General features: G+C 36.2%; 1 protein-coding gene across 2 annotated transcripts in view; it reads right to left on the bottom strand.

The window, feature by feature from the left end:
- The window catches only part of ENTREP2 (endosomal transmembrane epsin interactor 2), a 144160-nt gene that overhangs the window by 82138 nt on the left and 47801 nt on the right, over positions 1 to 14221 (bottom strand). For both annotated transcript variants that reach the window (XM_064456591.1, XM_064456592.1), the window contains exon 2: positions 7344 to 7400. In XM_064456591.1, coding sequence (XP_064312661.1) covers positions 7344 to 7400 — 57 coding nt within the window. The remainder of the gene's footprint in view (positions 1 to 7343; positions 7401 to 14221) is intronic.

The following is a 14221-nucleotide window of genomic DNA, read 5'->3' as shown; positions in this document are numbered from 1 at the left end:
TCCTATTCCTCTTCAGCTGCTCTTTTCACTCAAGTCTCCAGTCCAAGAACAGCACTCAGTAAATTAAAAATGCCCTTCTTGGAGCATCTGAACACTTACTGACCCACAATGGACAAAAGAAGACACAAAAGTCGTCCACAGCTTCTGCCATGCATTTCACGTAGGGGCTGGAATGTAGCCAGATAAATGGCAAGTACTCATATTTCTCCAAAGAAGTCTTCTACAGACCACTGGCACAGTTATTAGAACCAGGGTAGGACAGGTACATACATCCTTGGGAGCAAGTAATGAAGTAGCAGGAATGAAAGAATGAGTTACTGGCTGATTGAAAAGGTCCCAAAATCTGTAACTGACTAGCCTGGTTTGGTGGAAAAATGTGGTGGTTTTTTTTTAATAAGAGAATTTACTACAAAAAAAAAAATCATTCAGGTTTAACTACTCTGCCTGAGAATCTGCTTGGAGTAACTAACAAGCAGAAGCAGCTTTGACAGAAACAGAAATATATTTTAAATCTGCATTCAAACCTAGAATATGGTTATCACAAAATACATTAACCTATTTTTAGATACTGTCTCACAGACTTTTGCTGTAACTACAGTCACACTGCAGTAGTATGCAGAGACAGTTGGCCTAGTTTGGTTACCAGAGCAGTATAGCCATGTTAGTGCTTTACACAAGTAGCTCTCAGTGAATGGGAGAAGAGGAAGAGAAGAGACGAAGAAAACTTAACTATGTCCCAACTATAGGAAAAGATTATTTACAGCTCACACCTTCACCAAAGTCATTCAAACCTAAGATACAAATCTATTATAAGTCAGGGTTAATTAGTTATGGTGCTTATGGCACTATATTTAAAAATTACTGAAAAACACAGAGATTCTATTGTGTTATTTCTTATTGGCATGGTTTTGGTTCACTAGCACTCCTCTCCTAATCTAGGTCCTGTCCTTCACAACAACTTTTGATCTCAGTCTCCCTCGTATTGCCAGACTCACATTTTAATTCCTCCTTCCGGTCCCAGTCCTCCACATTTCTCTTCCCTTGATTTAGCATTCATGTCCTCTGAATTTGAGTATTTTCCTTCCATACTCCAAGAAAAGAAGTCAAAGGAAAACACTCTGCTCTCCGTTTCAAAGCCTGGATTCACACTCCAGTCCACACCAGCTCTGAGCAAAATTTACAGATTTATATTAGAAGAGCTACTTTGTGAACCAGCATTAGATTTGGTTTGCAAGAAGTGATTACAGCTTTGAGAGTTTCTTTCTGAAAGCAAGCAACACTCAGCATTCAACCATATCCCAGTTTATCAGAATCTTTGAAAACCTCTGGTAAGATGGAGCTGTTTTTACCCAATGTTTTGTTGAACTTTAATGCTTCAGCCACAAAGATGACTGTTTGTCTAATAGCAGGGTTCCTAATGAACATCTTGATCAACAAATTCAAAGAATATGCATCCTGAAATGATACTGCAGTGATCAAGGAATATGTTAAAGCAGAGTGATATCCTGCATCTCATCTCAATATCACACAAGTGTGTAATTGTGGGCTTTGATACTTGTGTGATGGATGCCTTCAGACTGCCATTCTCCCAGGGTGTGCATTTTTTTTAAAATTTGTTTTTCTCTTACAGTCTTGACTCATTCATGCTACCATACATAGATTATCTATTTATTCCAACTGCCAAAACCAAATCTCTGCTTGGGGGGTGGGGGAGATTTTTTTTTTAAATGGAAAATTTCAATCAGATTTCATCTGAAAGGAAGCTGTAAATTGTCTTACCAGAGTTTAAAAAAACATGTCTCATTACTTAAGCTACTCTAGGACCTATGGACTACTAGGTCCTAACTAGGACCAATTAAGCTACTCTAGGACTACTTAACTAGGTTAAATAAAGTAGTATGGCCAGGGACATGACAACATCGCACATCACTGAGAAGAATATGGGAAACTTACTTCTATGTTATTTCTATACATTTTATGTATCATCTGTTTCCTGGGTTTGGTTGTTTCTGCTATACTCAGAAACAATATACAGTGATAGGAGATAATCAATGAGGAAACATTTGGACCAGTTTTACATATCCATGCATCTTGTGGGGCAAGAGTACAGTAACTGGTTTGTTGGTTTGTTTGGGTTTTTTTACAACAGGTACAAATTTCCGCCCCCCCCCCCTTCCCCCCCCCCCAGTAAAAATCAGTTGAAAAATATTAAGTCTGATATTCAGATAGTTTAAGTTTTTCACAGGACTTCTAGAAAGAAAATCTCTCATTTTGCAACAAATTACCCAGCTGGCCCAAGACAAATATTTTGTAACTGTCAGTTCAGTATTTGACTGATTCTTACCACAGATGCAGTCTCAGACCTTGCACAGCAGTTCATCCTTGTGCCTGATGTGCAGGCTGAACTGCTGCTATTTAGGATGGCCACTTTTTAAATTTTTCTTAAGTGATGAAAATTCTATCTGCTTATCGGGAAGGGGGAAAGTGGAGGCGAGGCGGCAAACGCAAAAAGGCAAACGCAAAAAGGCAAACGCAAAAAGGCAAACGCAAAAAGGCAAACGCAAAAAGGCAAACGCAGAAAGGCAAACGCAAAAAGGCAGGATGAAGTAATGGTTCATTTGAAGGGATAACGCATTGAAAGCTGTGTCCCCTTCCATTTAGGCCGAAAGAAAGAAATCATCCTGAAAAACAAATGTACAGACAGACTTTTGAGCCTTTATACCCAAGCTAGTTACTAAAAGTATATGCACAGATTTGCACATTCACTGATGAATGGAACTGTATCTGAAGATTTCATAGGAAATGCTTTTAAATAGCTATTTTGAGTAATGAAGGTCACTCATTAATAAGTACTGTGTTGTGTGGACAGACATTAAAAAATATGCTTCTGTTCCTTGAAAAAAATTAAATCTGTTCGTTGTAAAAGCTTTCAGCTAGAAATGTAAAAATATTTTTTCTGGGATCACCCAAATGCCAGATGGCAACACAGAAGCTTTCTACTCAATTCAGAGGCTGAATTAATCTCCTTAGCACAAATAGATCTGCACTTACCATTGACTGTAACAGAAAAATAATCTCACTGCACAGTTAGTTTTGTACAAGTTACACAAGCTCTCCCCCAATTTTCAGACACTTCCAAAAACCTTAAAGAAACAATTGCCTATTTTAACACAGCTTTTTAACCTTAAGCAGTGGTACTGACACAGCCAGCATTTACTTTCCAAATAAGGGACTCTGGAAAGATTTCCCCAAAGCACTACAAATTCTCTGAAATTTTTAAATTAAAAATACAGAAAGCTTGATGAGGAAACATCTGAAATATATGGAAAATACTGTTCAAAATTAATGCAAAAACAATTGAATGATCTCCTTTGTCCAAGTGTCTCCTCTGGTAAATGTAAATACTGGTTTGATAGCAGACACTGCTTCCCTTTCTATATAAAGCATTTTAGCCACATAAGCAAGCAATGGCTGAGTGGTGACCAATAAAATCCAGATAAACTAATGAAATGTGGTGAACCCTTCAGACAATTAAACTATGCAAAGACACTTTAGCATGAGAGCCTCTATGTGTAATTACATTTCTGCACATTAACATGTCAGTAAAACTTCCTTAGTATGTACACATTTGTATATCTTCTACTGAATGGATAATACAAAACACTACTCATGCTAATGTCTTCGAAATACACAACTATACTCAATTTTTACTTTGGTTCCAAGGTGTTAAACCATGCAACCACTCACTCATTTCTATACCAATGCTACGTAGCAAATTTCTGGTATGATACAGTCAGAAGTTAATGGCTGATGAATTGCTATTTGCATTTATTGCTTCTTTGACTTCCTCTTTTTGCCTGAAGAAAATAATAAATTTGCAAAGAAAAGACTCTGCATCTGTGAAAAAAATTGTATGAATACAGCCATGAGCAAACCAGAATCAGTAATATGAAGGGATGACCCTGGCCAGCTACTCAGTCACACCTCCTGCAGCAAGACAGGAAGAGAATCAGAAAAGTGAAAAACCTGTGGATCAAGATTAAGATAGTTTAATAAATGAAGAAAAGAGGAAGGAAAAACCCAAAGCAAGTAATGTAGAGTGGGAAAAAGATAAAGTCTTGATGCTGTGCAAGTACTGCTCAGCAATAGCCAAAACACTGGTGTGTTACCAACCCTGTTTTAGTCACAAATCCAAAATAAGGAGAAAACTGGCACCTTAAAATGTTACCAGTGTGTCACGAGTTTTCAGAACTCCAGATGGTATATGGTTTAATTTTATAAAACTTTATTCATATCTTCAAATGATGAAGCTATCTTTCTTTATCACTCTTTGCGATACCAGATTTTGTAACACATTGCAAAGAGAAATGTGTATATTGTAATAAATTATATAGTTGTTTATAATACTATAAATTAGGTTAAAAGGTAATTATTGACCATATGTATTTTGCATGTATTGTATAAGCAGATCACAAGAAATATGACTTGTTAGCATGTTGATGGTACTTTATGCTATGAGAATGGAGTATTAATTGCTTAATCAAAACAAACAGTCACCCTCCACACGTGGGTTCCAACTGCTAAAAGGTATTTACAAATCAACGAGGGAAAACCGACATTGTATAGCCACTGCAAAACTATTAGCACTGGCTATTGTACAGCTTAATCACACACAGAGGCAGAAGTCACCATCTCTGTCCCCTATTCTTCCAACTGATTATTATACCACCACCAAGTGCCAATACAGAAATACAGAAGAAAAACAGTCAGGATCCAACTCATGGGCACTAAGCTTAATCTTCGAAATAAATAAATAATTCCCTAAAGCAGATTTTAGGAAGGTGAGCTGTTCTGAGAGTATTAATGCTACCATTTACTATTTCTTCCCTTTTGTATTTACTTCCTTGAATGATACTGACGGTGACTGCCTATTTACATTTCACTGAATGAATTGATATTTGAAAGCCTGGCCTGATGCAAGTGTTCAGGAATCAAAGAAGCCAAGTCTCAATAAGGCCTGAATAACATTTCTGATACATGAATTTTATTTATTCCAATGATGTAAGCAGCAATTACAGCTTCTTACAAGCAACTATTTTGAAAAGTCTTAGGGTTAGTTAGATTTCACAGTTGTACAAGCACTCAATTCAGAGTTACTATTTTAGTTTTAATGGTTTCTAATTCATGAACAGTAAAGTGTAACTCAAATGAAAATGAAATGAGATTTGGGTTCCAAACATACACTTGATTCTTTCACTGTCAGGACAACTTTTTCTCTTGAAGTATTTCTAATAGGTAATTATATTTAGTTTTATTCAATCAAAGTGGCAGCATTCCCAGGTACCAGGTAGAGAATTATTATTAACAAAGCCCGTCAGGTAGTATAAAATATATTGGAATAAAAACAGGTATACCAGCTATTTGTCATAATGTTAAGCAGAAATTTAGTCCGATCTTTACCTAAAGATACACATTCTTACTCTAAACAACAGTGCAATCCTACAAAATCTCCAATATGAACTACGCTGCTCAGGGACTAATGGAGAAAACAACACTTTGGGCCATGCTCCCTTTTGGTAACACCAGGAAAAAAATACTTTGCTGCTCCTCTTCCTGTTCCTGCTCAGAAAGAGTAAACCAGAGAAATACTGGGGCAACCAAATGACCACTCCCATCCTGTCCGTGTATTCTCATATACATATTGTTTGTCTTTTAAAAAGTCTGAATATTTTTACTTCATGACTACACATTCACAACATATCAGTCTTCTGAAATGTTCTAATGCGGAAGCTCTCCCTGCTCATCGATGGTGAGTAAAAATTTGTCCTTTTTATTTTAGTCCAGAAACCTGCCTGCTATCTTTCTTGTGGGCATTCACTAGGTTCACTGATTTGCTTCACTCTGACGTCATTTTGGGCACATTTATCTTGCCATCAGGCAGCTTTCTACATCATATAGAGTTCACCTACTGGTAAAAACACTAATCAGTAAATCAATACAAACTCAATCTGTCATTTCTTTAATAACAATGGAAAGTGAATTATGGAAAAGGAAAGAAAAAAAACATCAGGTTCTCTAACACTACTGCTTTAGTTGATAATACTGAAAGATATACCTGAAGTTCTAATTAGGCTTATTCTTATTAATATGGGTCTTTCCATTTCATACATTCCATGCCTCTGTGGGGTGTTTGTCCTATTTTAACATGGCATCTTGGTTACTAAATTATAATGACAGAAAGTCAGCAGAGTAGTCCTCATAAAATGGATGGAAAAGTGATTAAAAGACAGGATGGAAAACTGGAGAACATCAGTGGACAGGTAAGCATACTTTGGAAATTCATGGAGGTGGATAGGCCCTGATTTTTCTAAAGGCTATGTTACATATGTTACTATGTTACATTGCACATCTTTTCAAAGGAAGGTTTACCTGCTAATACATCCCTATTGACACAGTCATCTCACCTTTTTAGTAAGATTGATCTGAATCTAATATGGCTTTGTGTTAATATGTTAACTGAAGCTCTATTAGCACGCATGTACAAAGCATAAATTACTTTTCATTAAGTAACTACATGAATCTCACAACAGAATACAGAATGTAGCTGAAAATTGTTTTGCAGACAAAGAATGGGAGCTACTAATTTGAAATATGCTTTTTTGCCATCCAGATAATTGGTTAAAAAGATTTCTCTGTGGTACAGTTTTAGGCAAGTTAAGTTAAATGCAAAGACTAACAGTCTGTTTGTCTAGAACAACAGCGACAGACTAAGCAGTTTTCTAAGTACAGTATTAATTTTTAAAATATAGTAGTAAACAAAATGTTGACATTTGTAACATATTTCACGAACATCTATTAATACAAGCCATAATGCAGTATTGAGCATATCTACTATGCAGCAATACTCACTATTTTCAATTTCACAACATCAGCTACAGTATGATTGTTGCCTTTCTTTAAACATACACATTTGTCAAAATGTTTGTAATTCATTTGTTCTTACATTTAAATTACTAAACCAAATGTTGTCACTTTTAAAGAGAGAGACAGAACTGTAACAATGGCAAGGAAGGGGCAGTAGATATTTTACACATGATAACTATTACGGCTCTCCAAGACTTAAGTACAAATAGAAGAAAAATATTATTGTCACCTAGATTGGTTATGTAATACAGCCTCCGAGTCTCAAAATTTTTGTACTAAGTGTTTACAAATATTAGGATACATAACAGCACTGGACAACCATCCCCAGAAGCTATTAGGCTTCTACATAAAGACAAAACTTCCACAGAATCCTTTAGTCACTTATCTAAAGACTGTATGACATGATTAAAGCCACTCACCACAAGTGAAAGGGGCCTTTTCCATGAAACAACACCAATCAGTCCTGACAACAGCACCTGGAATAAAGAGAGCAGTGTCACCAAAGAGACTTGGGGTTTATACCAGCATTGTTAAAAAATAATAAGTATTAAGATGAAATTTAATACACAGTCATGATGGGTATTTCCAGAGTGCTGGAAACAAACTGCTAAAGAGATAATGTTTATTTTCAAAAAAATGTTTATTTTCAACAAAAAATTAACAGAAGTACTACTAAGCTGTTTTTAAAACAAATTTCAGTCCAGCTGTCAGATCCAGTTAGTTCTGATCAGATCACAATAGGTCGTCAAACATCATCTTTCCAAGTCACAAATGTTATCAGCACTGACGGAGAATAAACATTTAGGGTAATTTTTCTTGTGGTCTCTTAGCATCATCAAAAATTAGCTCACAAAAAGAGGAGTAAGGATAGCTCAACATTGCAATCTATAGGTCTTCTACTGTTTTTCAAAAATCACTACATCATATGTATGTTGTGCACAGGTTTTTTTTCTTTCTTAAATAGGAAGTAAATAAGATAATTTTAAGAAAAGGAGGACTATCACAACATATAATTTAGAGAGCTTAATTGTCCTACAAAATGCATGGAGTATTCCTGTGGGGGGATGGGGAGGGAAGCCAATCCCAACTATATAAATGAGCTCTAGTAATAACTGAAATTTAAAAAAAAAAAAGGAAATTCTTGTCTCCTTAAGTCACTTGTAATATATTAACAGGTTCAGTATAATTGATAAAGCAACATGAAACACTATTTTGCATTATAACAGATGCCCTCGTACCACTAGCAATTGCAAGTTATTCCCAGTGCCTTAGAAAAGACAAGGCAGCAATATACTAAAGTAAATAAAGGCATGACTACATAAGTAGAGTTTAAATGAGTTTCCAAAGTCACAGGGGTCCCATTAAGGGTTAGAGAAAAGACAACAGCTGAAAAGACTACTGAAACTCCATCTGTTCAGACAGCCAGAAATAGAGTCACGGACTCTTAAAAACTCTCCTCCTCCTTTGAAATAGAGTAGTAGCTGAGCTCAGGTGCTCAGATAACCCAACCCACCATGGAAGATATATATAGCTGCCCTTCACTACTAGGTAGGGCCACTCCTCTCCACTGAGGAAATTCAAGGCTCACTTACATGGAAGAAACGTAGATGACAGTATATTCCTGAAACCCTTAAATTAACAAAAACCCTTATGGCTTTTTGAGAAAACATCTCTCCTCTGACAGTGAAGGCTGAAGTGAAAACCTCACACATACAGGTGCCAGCAAGTGGTTCTTTGGAGTCTCAGAGGGTGAATGACTTTGTGTACGTGTATATCCATCACGTTCAGCTTACCTCTAGTTAAACTAACCATGCAGTCAAAACTAACAGAGCAGACAACACTCATGCTGCTACCTGACTATGAAGTCAATGACCAGATTTCAAGACTTGAGACTAGATGGCAGTGGTCTTTGGAACCATGGTATGCAACAGCTACACCAATACTGCAGTGATCAAGTAGTGTTATTCAACACTAGGAGTTATAAGAGCTTTATAGAATGTGATCAGTTTCAGATAAAGTCAATTTCAAGCAGTTTACCTCTGCCTGTAGGTAAGTTATACGGCACCACTTGCTGTGTACTGAAATTAAAAGTGAGAAGATGCGTGACTCATCACCCAGGTCGTATCATTTTTACTTAGTTGTAATCAAATAGTCATATAACAGAAGGTCTAAGGATGACCAAAGATGTGTGAGGCTTCTAGATACCACCTGTGTGGCTCAGAGCCAAGACTGAAAGATACCACCTTCCTGGTGAAACTCTAGCTTTTGGAAAGCATTGTGATTTTGACATCTAATCTTATTTTAAATTAGGGTGCCAACTGTTCTTTGTGTTTTGGTTTTGTTGTTGTTGTTGTTTTGTTTTGTTTTGGGGTATTTTTAATGCCTTCTGAATTCTGATTTCTGAAGATAATTTGGACGTCCAATAGGTTATTTCCAAATAACTTCATCGGGTTTGTATCTACATATTATATACTGCCTGCTGGTATTTCTAAGTATCTACAGTCCACAGAAGTGAAAGTTAGTGCCTACAAGATAGCCATGATCTCCCTTGTATCAGACACCTCTTGTCTGAAAAGAGAAGGATGGCAAACAGTCAGCCATAACAAGTCAACTTAAAACAGCAAAGTGCATGCAGGAGAAGAATTACACTCTCTATTTGACCACATCACAACTAAATCTAATAGACACAAGCACCTTAATTAAATCTTTCAGCCTCACAGAATAAACTGGGCCGTCGAAGTACGAGCTAATTTTCTAATCTCTCTGGAACCACAGAAGAAGGTTTGTCCTTGGACCAGTTGAGCTCAACTGGCTTCTTCCACACTGCAGAGCATTTGACCATGGCTTCCCTTGGACTCCACATTTCCCATACAATCCAGCAACACAGTATTTTCAGTGTTATTTCAGTTCAAAATGCTCATTAAAAAAAGCATTACTAATAGACAACCAGAATGGGTTTTTAAAATGTTAAGCCAAAATTGTGTGCGGTATTGCATTGGGCATAAAAAGTTGGGGCAATCTAATTACATTTCTAACAATATGAATATCCATACATAATTTTGTAAACAGATTTAATGAATCTTTTAAAATAAAAGGCCAGAAAACTATTTTGAGAAGTATGGTATGAAAATTTAACATGATAATATACAAGAACTTTGGTGACACAAAAAGAAAAACAGAAGAGATTTCAATTATACATTGTCTGACTATGATTACCAATAGACTTACGATCACAGAAGTATCAGCAAAGTTTATATGGCCATAAGAGCTAAATTTACATGTTTACATATATGTACATACACGTTTTCAAAAATGTATGTTGTGAACTTATCTAGATAACCTAGCAACCAAACAGCCTATCTGCACATGTACTCAAAGACCTATCAACACCATCACTGTCCCCATGGGGGACTTTTCCCCAGACCCAGTCTGAAATTATCTTGATGTAATTCACACCCATTGCCTCTTGTCCCTCGATGTCCTGCTGTAAAGAGCCTGGTATTACAAAGAACATTAAATTGGCACAATTACAAAAACCCCAAAGATCTCCAATTTTCACTTCAATCTAGATTTAAAAAGTTGGCTGCAAAAATATTACTTGTCATGCTTTAAGAAAGTCTTTTTTGCTATTTTTTTAACGGCAGATTTGTCAAGCTGCTATGCAGAAGAGTAAGACAAAAGGTAACAAAAGGTGTCAAAGAAAGGAATACTCTTACAAATGAGAAAAAATTTATACAGTTGTCAGTCAGCTTTAATTATTATTAATAACAGGAGTTGAGATGCAGTTAAGAAATGATAAATCACTCCTGAAGAGCAGTGAATTTCAGGACTTGCAGCCTTCTGGAACTAGGATTTCATTTTCTCCCTTTCTCACAAGACATTAAGGAGATCAATTATCAGTACAGTAATTCTTCACCAAGTCCAAGGGTATGTTGACATTTTGATATTGCAGGTAATCTGCTGTACTCAAAGTGGAATAAACAAAAAACATTGTAATTTGGTGTGAGCTTCTGTACCTGTTTCTAACATTTTTCTAATACATGCTGGAATGTTCTACCTTCTCTTTATTTGCTCTGGAAAAGCTTTGCTTAGGAGGTCTTAAGGTGAAAATAAAGTTTTGACAGGGATGTCTTATGCAAAATAAAGATCTCTACTTCAAACTCTCATTTCATTGTCATTTTCCAGACACTTTCAATTTGAATGCATCTTTTTAAAGAACATGCCTTCGAGGAGAGGTTGAAGTAAGTTGGTTTTATAGGGGAGAAGACTGAGATGGAACATAAACAGCAGTTTCAAAAATAAACAAGATTGTTACAAAGAGATTGATCAGTTGTTCTTCAAGTACACTAAGGGCTGAGCAAGGTATAATGGATTTACACTTGCACTAATGGAGATTCAGTTTGGACACTAATAAAAACTTTCTAACGCTCCAGACATTTCAACATTGGTGGAAGGTGTAGGTTATAGAATTGCCATCACTAGAATTTGTTAACAAGACATTAGACGAACATCCATCAAGGTGGGCGAGGCAGAACCAGACACAGCACAAATACGCAGATGCGCAAGGCAGCTGAACAGAGAGGGTAGAGCAGTAAGCAGGCTGCCTAATTTACTATACCTAAGGAGGTAATCACCAGCACTTCCAGCAGTAGTATCACCTAATGCTTTCTGTCAGCAAGGCACTACCACAACCATTCCTCCTCAGAAGTGCCTGAAACCACTGGCACATCCCAAGGTTCCCCTCTCTCCCATACAGGAGTACAGACTGCTGCAAGATTTAATTTTCCCAACTCAAATGTTCCTGAAAGGGTGGAGTTCAATTGCATCTAAATAACTAAAAAGTACTGATATCCCCAACTATTTTCAGGTCTAGGAGTACCTCACACAGCAAGACCAAATCAACAGGTAAAATAGCTTCAACAATGACATTTCTGTGTAATCTACAGTAGCCCTTGCAACAGGTAGATAATTATTTAACAAAATGCAAGTATTTAATATTGCAGGAGTAATGTCATAAATATCACATACTTGGAGACTACAGAAATGTGACACATTAATACCACAGTATGAAATCTTATAGCAACACTCCCTGCAGCATCTGCAATCTATTAGTGAAAAATGATGGCAAGTGAAATACAAGCGATAGGAAAAAGAACTGTGACAGCATGGGAATTAGCTAAAGAGGACTAGAATAATCTACCAGTAATATTACTCTCCATTCAAATTCCAATTCCTGGAAAAATAGTGAGGATGAAAATCGCTTGGGCTGAGGGTGGTGGGAATGTATTAACAAGTACCAGAAGAAGAAAAAAAATCATAAATTTATATATGCCTACACACATGCACAAGAACTGCATTGCCAAATACAGAACAGTGGCATGACTTTGGAATGGTCTTTAAAAAAAAATTCATCCTAAATGGTGGGTGCTGATAAAAATCATACCATTCCACCACATTCAAAATACTGCAAAAATCAGTCATAGGCTAAAGAATTTTTAAAACAGTTAATACAGCAGATATGTAAACTGACTCTTCAACATGCAGCTACCACTAGAATCCAGGGACTGTTCTTGTTTAAAGACCACATCACAATGAACACAAAGGGCACGAGTACTGCCAGACTGCCTAACCACAAGCAAAAGATCCGTACACAGCAAGATAAGTACAAGCACGTCAACTGCAACCAAAAAAGCAACAACTTGAGCACAGGTTTGAGCTATTTTCTAAAAAGACCCAGTATGTTCCAGACTCACAAACACTGTCTCATAGCTTAGTTTTTCTCACTCATCCACTGTGAAACTAAAACTAATATAATTCTGATTGCCATGGATACAGGAGCAGAGAAATAAAATCCCTTGGTGCCCCACAAGAACAGGACAGTAAAATTCCCTATACATTGACACAGTTACTAGAGTGTACTAACAGTATGTAATTTTGACCTCATTTTAGGCTCCAGTGTAAGCATTTTTGTTTTGTCTTTGTTTTCCAATGAAATATGCTCCACAACTATCAGAAATCTGCTTGTTTCACATCTATAGATTGTTTATGGAAGTGACCAATGATTATTATAAAACTACAGCACACATTCTAAATATTTTTGTAGAAAAAGAATTAATCAAAACATATTTTTTCCTTTGACACACAGAGAAAAACAAGGGCTGATGGAGAACATATACATCAGAATTATATATTTTTCAATTATGAACCAAACCCATATATTCTGTATCTGTTACTCTTCCAAGTGTTTCAGATCTGTTATGCTTGACTGCACTACAATATGCAAACTCTATTAAAAGCAGTGGACAGGGATTTAGATAAGTTATTAAGTACAGAGCTGATATGTCAGTGACTCACAATACAGCCTTAATTCTAATCTAGATTCTATTAAACACAATCGCAGAACACAATATTACTTTATTTTATGCATCCCATAATGTAACCCATGAGTATTAATAAGGCACACAGCCATTAGCTTAAGAGTATTTAAACAGAAAGGTAACTAAGCAGTTTGCAACCAATCCTCCATGCTTCCAAATTTATTAGATAATTTATTAATTATCTTGAAATAAACAGATGACTGAAGACCTAGCTCAATACATGCTGTTTCATAGGTGAAGAGCTTTAACTCAGAATAAGATCTATCGAGATATTTTAAGAGATCACATAAGAAGCTTTTGTGGCAATTTACATTTTTAACAATTCTCTAAAATTAAAAGGAGGGTTCCCACAGACCTTGAGCAACTTCCTTCCTCTAGAATGACCTATGAATGAAATCAAAATGCTACTACTTTTGAGTAACACCACCAGCATAACCAATCACTGAATGTTTCATAAATTTAAAAATGAAAGCTAATACAAGCAATTCTTTTAAAAATAATTGCCTGAATACCCTGGTTATACACGCTATTCAATACCTCTGCAATAGGTCAGATCAACTCTGGATAGCTTATCAATCCTTTGAAGCAGGAAGGTTTTACTGAGACAGCAGTCAAAAGCTTAATTAAAATGCAGTGAACCAAAGAAATCAGTTAAATTAGAAGCAGTTTGTCCAATATGATAGAACTGTATACAGGTATTGTACACTCAGGTGTTAATGTTTTCTCATCTGAATATTAATTTTCATGGTCTTTATGTGCAGTCCTTACAACAGATTACAAAGATGAGTTTTATGAGGGGAAAAAATCTCCAAGCCCAGAAGTATACTGAATTTCCTTTCCAAAAACGTGGTACATTTTAAATTCTTTGTAGTTTATAGTTAAATTTCTTCAAGGGCTGAGAATGTGAAGACTTCATCTTA

This window comes from Phalacrocorax carbo, chromosome 7, assembly GCF_963921805.1.
Source record: "Phalacrocorax carbo chromosome 7, bPhaCar2.1, whole genome shotgun sequence".
Classification (NCBI taxonomy): Eukaryota; Metazoa; Chordata; class Aves; order Suliformes; family Phalacrocoracidae; genus Phalacrocorax; species Phalacrocorax carbo.
This window is presented reverse-complemented; position numbering and strand designations above follow the sequence as displayed.